Source organism: Sus scrofa, chromosome 1 (assembly GCF_054392235.1).
Source record: "Sus scrofa isolate SSC_HxYL_T2T_F1_AM1 chromosome 1, Sscrofa_HxYL_maternal_Yorkshire_Landrace_v2.0, whole genome shotgun sequence".
Classification (NCBI taxonomy): domain Eukaryota; kingdom Metazoa; phylum Chordata; class Mammalia; order Artiodactyla; family Suidae; genus Sus; species Sus scrofa.
In genome coordinates this window covers 279,334,004-279,347,121 of record NC_139383.1, presented here as the reverse complement: position 1 = coordinate 279,347,121, position 13,118 = coordinate 279,334,004, and the positions used below count along the sequence as shown (strand labels likewise).

At 47.0% G+C, this 13,118-nt stretch overlaps 1 protein-coding gene across 7 annotated transcripts in view; it reads right to left on the bottom strand.

The window, feature by feature from the left end:
- The window catches only part of RABEPK (Rab9 effector protein with kelch motifs), a 30,911-nt gene extending 17,802 nt beyond the window's left edge, over positions 1-13,109 (bottom strand). The window contains exons 1-5 of one of the 7 annotated variants that reach the window (XM_085011474.1): positions 12,840-13,098; positions 8,745-8,836; positions 6,149-6,263; positions 4,068-4,132; positions 321-478 (exon numbers count right to left, since the gene is read on the bottom strand). In XM_085011474.1, coding sequence (XP_084867600.1) covers positions 321-478; positions 4,068-4,120 — 211 coding nt within the window. In that variant the 5' untranslated portion in view covers positions 4,121-4,132; positions 6,149-6,263; positions 8,745-8,836; positions 12,840-13,098. 7 annotated transcript variants of the gene reach the window in all.
- Positions 13,110-13,118: the final 9 nt, after the last annotated feature.

The window sequence follows — 13,118 nt, the reverse complement described above, 5'->3', positions numbered from 1 at the left end:
GCTGCCAGCCTACGCCAGAGCCACAGCAATGCCAGATCTGAGCTGCATTTGCGACGGATACCACAGCTCACGCCAGCGCTGGATCCTTAACCCACTGAGCAAGGCCAGGGATCGAACCTGCAACCTCATGGTTCCTAGGTGGCTTCGTTAACCACTGAGCCACGACGGGAACCCCATCCATGATATTCATTTTCTTAGAGGAAAACCCTGCTGTCTGGTCTGAACTGGGACTCTTAGGAAAGGGATGAATGGTCATGGCCAGGAGCACAAAGCCCTGTTGTCTGGCCACTGGGCACGTGTTCAGCAGCTGCTGGTCTTACCCAGATCCATCGTGTGCACATCTGAGAAGCTCCTGTTTGGATTTGCTCCCCCAACAATGAAGACCTTCCCTCTCTTGGAGTCACCAACAGGGGGTAAATATGAGCAGCTGTGGCCAACCCGAGCACAGGGGCTGTCTCCAGTCGGGGTCAAGGTGTACCTGCCGGAGGGAAGACGTGTTCAGGAGGCCTGAGCAGAGAATAAATGCAGCAGCGTGTTCTTCCATTCCTCATGGAACAGTTAACCAGAGTGAAGAGTCTTATATGTACACAGAAACTTTTTCTTTTCTTTTTTTTTAGGACTGCATCTGCGGCATATGGAAGTTCCCAGGCTAGGGGTCAAATCGGAGCTACGGCAGCTGGCCACAGCCACAGCAACACCAGATCCAAGCTGCATCTTCATCCCACACCACAGGTCACGGCAATGCCAGATCCTTAACCCACTGAGCAAGGCCAGGGATCAAATCCACATTCTCATGGATACTAGTCAGGTGCATAACCCACTGAGCCACAACGGGAAATCCAGGCACAATTTAAACCATATGCAGCAAAGCATCATTTCTCTGATTAATAACAGTACTCTCCCTTTGCACATAACCTTTGACTTTTCAATTTTGTCACTACTTTCATCTCACATTAGCCTAGTGGGGATGCCCTGGGCCACTGCTTGTCCCCATTTGATAGAGAGGGAAACTGATACCCAGAAATGGTCAATGGTGTGTCCTGACACAGTATGGTAGTTATGAGCAGTTTTTTTGTTTGTTTTTGTCTTTTTGCCATTTCCTGGGCCGCTCCCGTGGCATATGGAGGCTCCCAGGCTAGGGGTCTAATTGGAGCCATAGCCACCAGCCTACGCCAGAGCCACAGCAACGCAGGATCCGAGCCGCATCTGCAACCTACACCACAGCTCATGGCAATGCCAGATCCTTGACCCACTGAGCAAGGCCAGGGATAGAACCCGTAACCTCATGGTTCCTAGTCGGATTTGTTAACCTCTGAGCCATGACGGGAACTCCAGATCAGTTCTCAAATTCAGACAGACCTGGTTCAAGTCCCAGTTCAGGTCCTTTCTCAATGTATGACTTTTTTTTTTTTTTGTCTTTTGTCTTTTTAGGGCTGTACCCACGGCATATGGAAGTTCCCAGGCTAGGGGTGGAATCAGAGCTGTTGCTGCTGCCCTACACCAGAGCCACAGCAACGCCAGATCCGAGCCGAGTCTGCGACCTACACCACAGCTCATGGCAATGCCGGATCCTTAACCCACTGAGCAAGGTCAAGGATTGAACCTGCAACCTCATGGTTCCTAATTGGATTCTTTTCCACTGGGCCAAGATGGGAACTCCTCAATGTGTGACTTTTGATCAATCAGTTTTGTCTTTTTAGCGCTGCACAGTGGCATATGGAAGTTCCCAGGCTAGGGGTTTGATTGCAGCTGTAGATGCCGGCCTATAACACAGCCAGAGCAATGCCAGGCCAGATCTGAGCTACACCCACAGCCTATGCAGCAGCAGACGGCAACACTGGATCCTTAACCCACTGAGCAAGGTCAGGGATCAAACCGGGATCTTCATGGATCCTAGTCCTGTTTGTCACCACTGAGCCATAACAGGAACCCCGAAAAGTATATAACTTATTGATTTTTAACAGTTTTTCCAGACTACTCATGAAGTCCAAAGCTAGGACTTTGAAAAATTAAAAACCAGAGCTATTTATTCTGCTCTCTGAAGATACTATGAATGCTGATTAGGAGAGCATACTTCAAGTCTCCTGGTTGGAAAAGAAAATTCCATAGCTGTTTGTCAGGCCCAGTCTTTCCTCTTTTTTTTTTTTTTTTTTTTTAAGGCCCAGTCTTATTTGACCTCCGGCATCTGGTGCTCGCGGCTCCTCCCTTGTCTCATACCTCTCTCCTAACCTGGCTTCCCCACACCCCTCCCTTGCTGTTCTCTACCACCTGTTTGGCTGCACTGTTTCCTTCTCCAGCTCCTTTCCCTCCAGCTTTCTTCCATCCCTCATGGATTATTTTCTCCTCAGTCTAGATTTGCTTACCTGATCAATTTTACATGTACTGGTGGCTTCAATTACCACCCATTTACATATTCATCAGTCAATCTGATGAAGCTCTATTTCTTTTCCAGGTCTTTCTTCTTCCTTTTTTTTTTTTTTTTTTTTGTCTTTTGTCTTTTTAGGGCCACACCCACAGCATATGGAGGTTCCCAGGCTACGGGTCTAATTGGAGCTGTAGCTGTTGGCCTACACCACAGCTCACAGCAATGCTGGATCCTTAACCCACTGAGCGAGGCCAGGGATCTAACCCGCAACCTCATGGTTCCTACTAGGATACGTTTCCGCTGTGCCAAGACGGGAACTCCCAGATCTTTCTTCTGATGGTCAGATTCCTATATTCCATTTCCACCCGAAAAATTACTGACAATGTACCATGCCTGCTGCTGACTTTGCTACAACCCTGGTTCCACCTACACAAAGTCCCTTTGAGGACAGTACTATTATCATCATCATCTGAGTTTTCCAACGGAGGATCCAAGGTTTAGAAAGGTGAACTAGGAGCTCCCATAGTGGCTCAGCAGGTTAAGAACCTGATATAGTGTCCATGAGGATGCAGGTTTGGTCCCTGGCCTTGCTCAGTGGGTTAAGGACACAGCACTGCAAGCTGCAGTGTAAGTCAGAGTTGCAGCTTGGATATGGTGTTGCTGTGGCTGTGGCATAGGCCGGCAGGTACAGCTCCAATTCCACCTCTAGCCTGGGAACTGGAGGAGAGCCTTTGCCCTGGCTTCTCTGCGTCCACTCTTGCTCTCTCCCCACCATCAATCTGATCTGAGCATTCTCTGGTTGGAAACCCTTTTGTGCCTCTCCACTGGTCTTAGGATAAAGCCCAGAGTCCTTAGGAGTTTCCTGGTGGGGCAGTGGATTAAGCACTGCCTCCTCGCTAGGGCCTTCTGTGAGCCCTGCTTCAGCACTGATCACTCTTCATCACCATCACCACCTTAGTCTGAAGCACCCCCCCCAACTCTTCACCTTTATACCTTCAGCACCTACACAGCAGCTGCCCCTGCCAGGCCAGGGTTACCTGCTGAATGAAGGATTGGCTAAACACACAGTCAAAACATAGTCAAGCCAGTTTAATCCAAATCCAATTCCCTGAAAATCTTTTTCCTTTTCTTTTTTTTTTTTTTTTTTTTGCTTTTTAGGGCTGCACCCGCAGCATATGGAGGTTCCCAGACTAGGGGTTGATTCAGAGCTACAGCTGCCAGCCTACGTCACAGCCACAGCAACACAGGATCCGAGCTGCGTCTGCGACCCACACCACAGCTCACGGCAATGCCGGCTCCTTAACCCACTGAGCGAGGCCAGGGATTGAATCTGCGACCTCATGGTTCCTAGTCAGATTTGTCTCCGCTGTACCACAATGGGAACTCCCTCAATTCCCTGAAAATCTTAAAAGTGAGTCACAGCGTGGGGGAAGACATGGTGTTGGGGCTGAGGATGCCAGACGGTCAGTGCCTTACTCTTCCTGGTAAATGGATTTTAATAAAATCAACATCTGCTCTGTGATAACTGTTGCTCCACTACCTTTCCTCTGAAGACCTTCTCAGACAGGCTGAGTCTAATTGCCAGAAATCACAGACAGTTTCATCTCTACCCTTTTTCATAGACGATCCAACATGTTGGTAAACTACTTATAAATGAAACCAAAACTCATGTGCTTCTCTGTCTGAATCCTTCCTTACAGACCATGTTGCCTTCCTGGGCTTGTCTCCAGGCTCCAAGACTGGCAGCTGCTTCATGGTGTCCTATGCCTAAGAAAGAAAGGCACTTTTTTAGACATTTATGACTATCTCCCACCCAAAACACAAAGCAAATCAGGTTACTTCCTTCTTTAAAATTTTTTCCTGTTGATGTTCCAATTTCTAGAGCCTGAATAATTGGAATACATGTTACCAATCTTTTGATATAAACTTATATTTGGGAGGCAACGGTAATAAAACTTTATATTTTTTTTGGCTGTGCCCATGGCCTGTGGAAGCTCCTGCACCAGGGATCAAACCGGAGCCACAGAGGGGACTTGGGGGTGTTGCAGTGACAATGTCAGATCCTCAACCCACTGCATCACAAGGGAACTCCTAACATAACTTTCTTAATCCAATTATAGAAATGTTTTTTGCCTAAAGTTTTATGTGTCTGTGGTTTTCATGGGGAAGGGGTATATATCAAAATAATTTTCAGGAGTTCCCTGGTGGCCTAACGGGTTAAGGATCTGGCATTATCTTGTTGTGGCTCTAGTCACTGCTGTGGCAACAGTTAGATCCCTGGTCTGGGAATTTCCACATGCCACTGGTGTGGCCAAAATAAATTTTTTTTTTTCAGAGATCATCAGGTACTTATGCATATCAAAAGATAAAACTCTAGGAAATATCCTGGCCTCAGCGTAACTTTTTTTTCTTTTTTTTTTTGGTCTTTTTAGGTCTGCACCCATGGCATGTGGAAGTTCCCAGGCTAGTGGTGGAATCAGAGCTGCAGCTGCCAGTCTACACCACAACTCATGGCAACACCAGATCCCCGAACCACTGAGCAAGGCCAGGGATCGAACCCACACCCTCATGGATACTAGTCAGATTCATTTCCGCTGCGCCACAATGGGAACTCCTTAGCATAGCATTTAGAGCCTTCTGATCTTAATCTTCTTTTCAGGAACTCACTTCTACAATTTCTTGCTATATTGAGTTGTTCTTATCGTATGTGTTTCTCTAAAATGGCAGGCCCTTTTATAACTTGCATCCTGTGCTGCTTCCCTTACCTGAAATGTCCCTTCCCTTTTGTCAACTAGGAAACTTCTACTCAACCTCCAAAGCCCAATTCAAAAGTCTCCTTCTCAGTAAAGTAAAACCTTCCTAGATTTGTTGCTTTCCACTTAAATACATCTTCAAGTTACTTTTTTCTCCATCTGAAAGTATCTATTAAGCTATAGGTATTGCAGGGATCATTCTGAATCTAATCATCTATTTAAAATCTCTAGACTAGATTCCAGACTAAGTTCCACTAGACTAAATCCAAGAGAGCTGGGCCTCTCAGATTCATGCAGAGAACCTACCAATGGGCCCGGCATAGAGTGAGGGATGAGTGAGTGAAGAAAGAAAATGCATTAGGTTCCTGAGAGATGAACGGATAAATCAACCTTCAGCCTAAACCTGAAGCCTAAGTTACTGACTGCTGTCCCCAAAGCCCAAAGCTCAGTAGGATAAACTTCTTAGAGGCCGTCCCTGCCAGTCCCATCCCCCATGCCCATCCCCGCGTGGCAGCGATACGGGGTAGGAAGAGACAGGGTCAAGAGAGAACAGGCTGGTTGGTTCCTTTCCGTCACTGTGGGCTGGGCCAGAACTGAAGAAGGTCTCCCAGCGCTTTCCACCCGGGCCAGCTCCACTCCCCTAAAGGATGAGACGCGCCTCCCCCCGTCCCCACCCTGGATCGCTTCAAACCTAGGTCACAGAGACGCCCCCCAACCCCCAGATCCGGAGCGCCTTACCTGCCGCGGCTTAGGCAGGTCCTGGGCCGTGGCTCCGCCCCAATGGGGGCGGGTCTAAGACCTTTGCCCCTCCCCCGGACCCCGGAAGAGAGCAGCTGCCAACCGCTCCCCTCCTCCCCGCCCCCAGGGCTGGGTCCCCAAGATAAGCCCCAGGAAGGCGGCGCGAGGAATCCTTGCCGGCCGGGGTGTCAACCTGGCCGCGTATTCTCCCAGGCAGAACTGGCCGGGTCATCCCTGGGGCCCTACCTCCCTGGCGGAGAAAATAAGCCAGAGCTGCTTGGAAACGACTTACAAGCAAAACGCCAGCGGTTGGGCATCCATTTAGGTGACCCAAATCCCTTTAGGCAGCTGGGCTGTCTTAAAGGAGCTGGGATATTTTCAGTTCCTGCGCTTGTGCGCAATGGTTTCTGAAAGGAAAGGGAGAGTTGAGGGTGCTTTCTCCCTGCTTAATCTTTCGGCCAGTTCAAGCTTTGGCGCCGTAAACAGCTCTCTCATTCTATAATTAACGTTTGTAACCATGGCAGGCAGTATGTTGAACCAGGCAAAGGTGGCCCTTGGCCTCCTGGAGTTTACAATCTAAGGAGAGAGAGAAGGAGAGGGGAATTAAACAGAAAAAATAACTAGGTACATTTGTAAAAAGGCCAAGGAATAAAAAGTTCATCAAAGAGAGTATTCTCAGAGTTCCTGTCGTGGCTTAAGGGAAACGAATCCAACTAGGAACCATGAGTTTTGAGTTCCATTCCTGGCCTCACTCGGTGGGTTAAGGATCCAGCATTGCTGTGTGCTGTGTGGTGTAGGTGGTAGACATGGCTCAGATCCTGCCTTGCTGGGACTGTGGTGCAGGCTGGCAGCTGTAGCTCCAATTTGACCCCTAGCCTGGGAACCTCCATATGTCTGCTGTGTGGCCCTAAAAAGCAAAAAAAAAAAAAATTCTCTTTTTTTTTTTTTTTTTGGATTTTTAGGGCCACACTTGCTGCTTATGGATACTAAGATTTGTTACCACTGAGCCATGAGGGGAACTCCCAAAGAGGGTATTCTTGGGGAAGTTACTTTTCCCTGGACCCCAGTGTCAGCCTGTCAGTAAAATGGAGCTAATAAGATTTCTGTCACGAGGTTATGGTGGGGAATACATGAGTTAATGAATATAAAGTGCTTAGTGCCCAGTGGCTGGCACAGAGCTGTCCTCTGTAAAATGTAAAGAAACTCTAGACACCAGTTCTGAGTTAGATGGGTTCATCTGCATTGCTGCTGCTCTCCTTATAATCATTCGCTCCCTGTGGCTTTCCTGAAAATGAAGAGGTGGCTCACCACTGTCTATGTTTCACCGAACCTCGAAATCCCTTAGAAGGGCTGAAGCCAGATGTATCCTGGGAAATGGAGGAAGCGGCTAAGGAAAGAAACCACGGGAGCTCCTGATGTACTGAGCATGTGGCAGCAGAGTGGGAAGCAGACAGACATACTTGGGTTCACACTCGGGCTCTAACCCTCACCATCTCACCTTGACATTTGGCAAGTTCGTTACCCTCTCAGTGCTCCAGGTTCCTCATCTCTAGAATGGGAATAGTATTTACGTACCTCAAAGAGGGAGCAGTTGAGGAGTTCCTGTCGTGGCTCAGGGGAATCAAGTCTGACTTAGCATCTATGACAACGCAGGTTTGATCCTTGGCCTCACTCAGTGGGTTAAGGATCTGGCGTTGCTGGGAGCTGTGGTGTAGGTCACAGATGCGGCTCGGATCTGGAGTTGCTACGGCTGTGGTATAGGCCAGCAGCTACAGCTCCCATATTCCACCCCTGGCCTGGGAACCCCCATATGCCTTGGGTGTGGCCCTAAAAAGCAACAACAGCAAAGAGGGAGCAGTTGGGAGGATGTGATAGAACAGGCGAAAGGCCAACTTGGTAAATCTTTTAGCTACTTGAAACCATAACAAAAATTTATTGATAAAATGGAATTCACAGTCTGCAGCTCTCCTCACTGCACAAACATCCTATTCAAAACACCTGGAGTCTTTGAGAGTTCTATTAAAAGAAAAAAATCTCCATTGGCTGTCTGCCAAAGAGAAGTTTCTTGCTTTCCTTCAGGAAGGAAAACTAAGGCCAGGTTGGCTCTGCAATATGTCCCTGTGCACCTAGATGGAGATTTTTACTCAAAACTGCATAATGTGGAGCTCCCGCTGTGGTGCAACGGGATTGGCATCATCTTGGGAGCGCTAGGACAAGAGTTCCATCCCCAGCCGGGCACAGGGGGTTAAGGCTCTGGCGTTGCAGCAGCTTCGGCTTAGTTTGAGACAACGGCTTGGATCTGATCCCTGGCTGAGGCGCTCCATGTGCTTCGGGGCGGCCAAAAATGAAAACCAAACAAAAACCCTGCAGAATGCTTTGACGTCCCCTCTGTCTTTAGGCTAGATCCGTTTCGTAGAGCCACGCTGGAGGTGCCCATAAACAAGAAACACTGGAGCAGGTTTGCGGGCAACAGAGCAGCAAGTTTTCACTGTGGGACATACTCTTAGACTAGAAAGCACATTTCAGAAAGTGTGGGAAAGAACTTCTGAGATTTATTTTTAGTATTTTTAAATTTAAAAAATTTTTTTATTTTTTTGCTTTTTAGGGCTGCACCTGTGGCATATGGAAGTTCCCAGGCTAGGGGTCGAATCGGAGCTGTAGCCACAAGCCTACACCAGAGCCACAGCAACGCAGGATCCGAGCCACATCTGCAGCCTACACCACAGCTCGAGGCAATGCCAGATCCTCAACCCACTAAGTGAAGCCAGGGACCGAACCTGCAACCCCATGGTTCCTAGTTGGATTCGTTTCTGCTGCACCACGATGGGAACTCTGAGATCTATTTTTTAAACTGGAAATCATGGCCCAGAGAAGTTAAAATGACTAACCTGCATAAATGGCAGAACGGGGAGCCCAGAATCTCGTTTTGTGCAAGGAAGACTAAGAACATGTTCCAGTCAGCGAGCTCTGTACTCTGTCCCTGTAACAAACCACCCAATGTGTCTATCAACCCTTTTAAGAACACACCCAACACTGGCAATATCAAGAGGGAGCTTCATTGAATGAGGTGGGTCTGCAGCAGGGAGCTTCTTAAGTTCAGACAGTTTGGAAATATGAGGACTGCCCCCTGTTTTCACTGGAAGCGGGTACCATCTGCTTTCACTACCTACCAGTTTACTAACTTATCAGCAAGGGAAGTGAAGATGCTGGTGACACCTTCCTTTCAAGCACTTGATCTTGTGTAAAAAACATTCACATCCATCTCCCTATTTGTCTTCCTTTCCAATTCTGAGTTGGTATATATATATATATATATGTATTTTTTGGTCTGTTTAGGGCTGCACACAGATGGATGTTCCCAGGCTAGGGGTTGAGGAGCTGCAGCCGCAGGCCTACGCCACAGCCACGGCAACACCAGATCTGAGCCGCATCCGTGACCTACACCGAAGCTTGCAGTAATGCTGGATCCCCAACCCAGTGATGGAGGCCAGGGATGGAACCACATCCTCATGGATACTAGTTGGATTCTTTACCCGCTGAGCCACAACGAGAACTCCCCTGAGTAGGAATCTTGAGTAGGATGAAATCCCAGTTGCTGAAGTTCAAACATGAAAAGTGAATTGTCAGCTTTTCAAAAGGACCGTAAAAAAAAAAAAAAAATCAAACAAGAATAACTCTTTTCCTCATTTGGGGCTTTTTTCCTCAAAAAACCAAAACAAAACAAAAAAAAAACAAAACAAAAAAACCCTGAGTATATTATCCCTCTTTTTCCCCCTTAAAGTCTTAAATGTTACCTCTTCAGAAAGGTCTTTTCTGCTCACCCAGTATTCAGTGCTAACACTCACATTGTACCCACTGTACATGACATTATTTTAAACACTTTCCATATATTAACTGTATGAGGATTTCCCTGGTGGCCTAGTGGTTAAAGGATCTGGCATTGACACTGCTGTAGCCTGGATTTGATCCCTGGCGTGGAAACTTCTGAAGGCTGTGGCCAAAAAATAAAGAATAAAACCTTCCAAACAAATAAACAAAAAACCCTCAGTACAAGCCTAGAAAGTAAATATTCTTATCATCTCCATACGAGGCAGGCACTGTTATTTTCTCCACATGGAATTGAGAAAACTGAAGCACAGAAAGGATTAATAACTTTGCCAAAATCACACAGGGAGTAATAGAGCCTCGACTTGAACTCTAGCCATACGCTGCCAGAGTCTACACACAATACCTCCACTACATTGCCAACCTAAAGTAGGCCTCTTCTACTCCGCTTTTCTTACTCACCATGCCCCTTTATCCCTTTTACTATTAATCGTACTTTGCAATTAATTATATGTTCGTTATCAGATTGTAAGCCCCACAAGTCAGAGATCATATCTATCTCATTAACATTATAGGTACCATATAATATTTATTGACTGAATAAAGAAATATATGCTTTTGGGCACCATTCTGCAGCGAACTTTTTTTGTCTTTTGTCTTTTTAGGGCCACACCCGCAGCATATGGAGGTTCCCAGGCGAGGGGTCGAATTGGAGCTGTAGCTGCCAGCCCACGCCACAGCCACAGCCACAGCAACGGCCATGTCAGATCAGAGCCATGTCTGCAACCTACACCACAGCTCACGGCAACACCGGATCCTTAACCCACTGAGTAAGGCCAGGGATCCAACCCATGTCCTCATGGATCCTAGTCCGGTTCGTTAACCACTGAGCCACAACAGGAACTCCTCTGCAACAAACTTTTAAAAATTAATCTTACTTGAAACAATTTCTTTTTGTTTTTTGTTCGTTTGTTTTTGCCATTTCCTGGGCCGCTCTCGCAGCATATGGAGGTTCCTAGGCTAGGGGTCCAATCCGAGCTGTAGCTGCCAGCCTACGCCGAGCCACGTCTGTGACCTACACCACAGCTCACGGCAATGCTGGATCCTTAACCCACTGAGCAAGGGCAGGGATCAAACCCGAAACCTCATGGTTCCTAGTCGGATTTGTTAACCACTGTGCCACGACAGGAACTCCCTGAAACAGTTTCATATGTGCATAATAGCTGGAAGAATAATAGAGAATTTCACCTAGAGATCTCAATAAAGTTTAGCCAAATGTTGGCAAAATACACTTTAGATCAAAAGGATCCAGTCCAGGGTTACTTGAACAAATATTTACTGAGACCTGCTACTATTGGATTACATAACTGTCTCCTAACACTTTTCAGCTGCAATTATTGCCTCCTATAGTCTTTTTAATTTTTTTTTTCTTTTTTGGTGGCCCCAAGAGATATGGAGTTCCCAGGCTAGGGATCAGATTGCAGCCACAGTTGAACCCTATACTGCCACAGCTGCAGCAATGCTGGATCCTTTAACCCACTGTGCCTGGCTGGGGATTGAACCTGCTGTCCTGGTGCTGCAGAGATGAGGCCAGATCCCAGTGGGAACCCCACCTCCTACAGTTTTATACAGTAGTTGGATCTAAAACGAGTTAGATCACATTACTTCTCTGCTCAAAACCCTGCAATAATTCTCGTTATATCAAAAGTAAAAATTGACGTTCTTTTCTTTCATCTTCTCTCCTACTTCTCTCCCCTTGATCCAATTACACTTTGCCATTTCCCAAAGATTCTAGACACGCTTTAATCTTAGGGCCTCTTCAACAGCTCATCTATAATTTTCCCCAAGTAACTGCACGGCTAACTCATCCACCTCTCTCTCTCTCTCTTTTTTTTTTTTTTTTTTTTTTTTTGTCTTTTTGCCTTTTTCCAGGGCTGGCTCCCACGGCATGTGGAGGTTCCCAGGCTAGGAGTCTAATTGGAGCTATAGCTGCTGGCCTACACCACAGCCACAGCAACACAGGATCCGAGCCCCATCTGCAACCTACATCACAGCTCACGGCAATGCCGCATCTTTAACCCACTGAGCAAGGCCAGGGATTGAACCTGCAACATCATGTTCCTAGTTGGATTCGTTAACCACTGAGCCATGATGGGAACTCCTCATCCACCTCTTTATTGATTCTTAAATATGCATTGCTAGAACTCCCTTACTCGGCTTTTTTTTTTTTTTTTCCCCAGCACCTACCACTTTCTAATATACTCTACGGTTATTTACTATAGTTATTATTTACTGTCTCCTTTACTAGAATATAGCTACAGTTAGAGGATAGGGATCTTTGTTTTGCCTGCTGAATACCCCAAGCATAACTGTACTTGGCATTTAGTTAAGTGTTCAATTAATAGCTGTTGAGTGGGAGTTCCTGTGTGGCTCAGCCTAGGGTAAGGAACTCAACTAGTATCCATGAGGATGCAGAATTGATCCCTGGCCTCGCTCAGTGGGTTAAGGATCTGGCATTGCCCTGAGCCCTGGTGTAGGTCGAAAATGTGGCTGGGATCCCAAGTGGCTGTGAGGTAGGCCGGCAGCTGCAGCTCTGATTTGACCCCTAGCCTGGCAACTTCCATATGCCAAAGGTGAGGCCCTAAAAAAAAAGAAAAAGAAAAAGAAAAAGAAAAAAAGCTGTTGAGTGAAGAAATGTTGAAAGTATACTAAGTGCCAGGCTCTGTTTTTGGTGCTGAGAGTACAACAACAACAAAAAACCTCTCAGCTCTCGTGGGACTGAAGTAGACTTAAACCAACCAGACCTATTCCAATCTTGGCTTCCCGACTATTCCCTATTGAGATCAGATTAAGAGTTACATAACCTCTCTGAGCCTTCCTTTCCTATCACTTGTTATGAGGATTACACGGAAAAACAGCATTTGTATAACGATTAGCATAAGAAGTGCTTAGTATTTGGTCCTTTTCTTTCCAGCCTGGAAAGTTGGTAACCTATCTGTCAAGGGTTCAGCCAAGGTTTTCACAGGGCCTTGGAAAGGTGCGAATAGGTTGCTACGATGGCCAGGCTTATCCAATTTTTAACTGAAGACATTCTGGTGAGAGAATGCTTAAGAAGGTCGGCGTGAGAAACTAGGGAATGGCTAGGTAGAGTCACCTACTTCGCTGTTTTGTACCGGAAAAGCCTCGCTGGGTTCCGCAGAGGTGAAAGTCCAGAGGAAGAAAAGAAAAAGAAGACTGTTTGGTACTTTGGAAAACTACAAATCCCAGCAACCCCCGCGGCAGACCACTAAGGGTCTCAGCCGGTCTTGCTCTATGCAAACTGGGGGCCTCTAAGGGCCCGCAACCTGGTTTTAGCCGGCGAGGGCGTGGGGCGTGCCAAGGCAGCGGGGAAAATCGGGTCAAACTTTACGCCGCTGCGCAGACGCCTCTCACAGGCC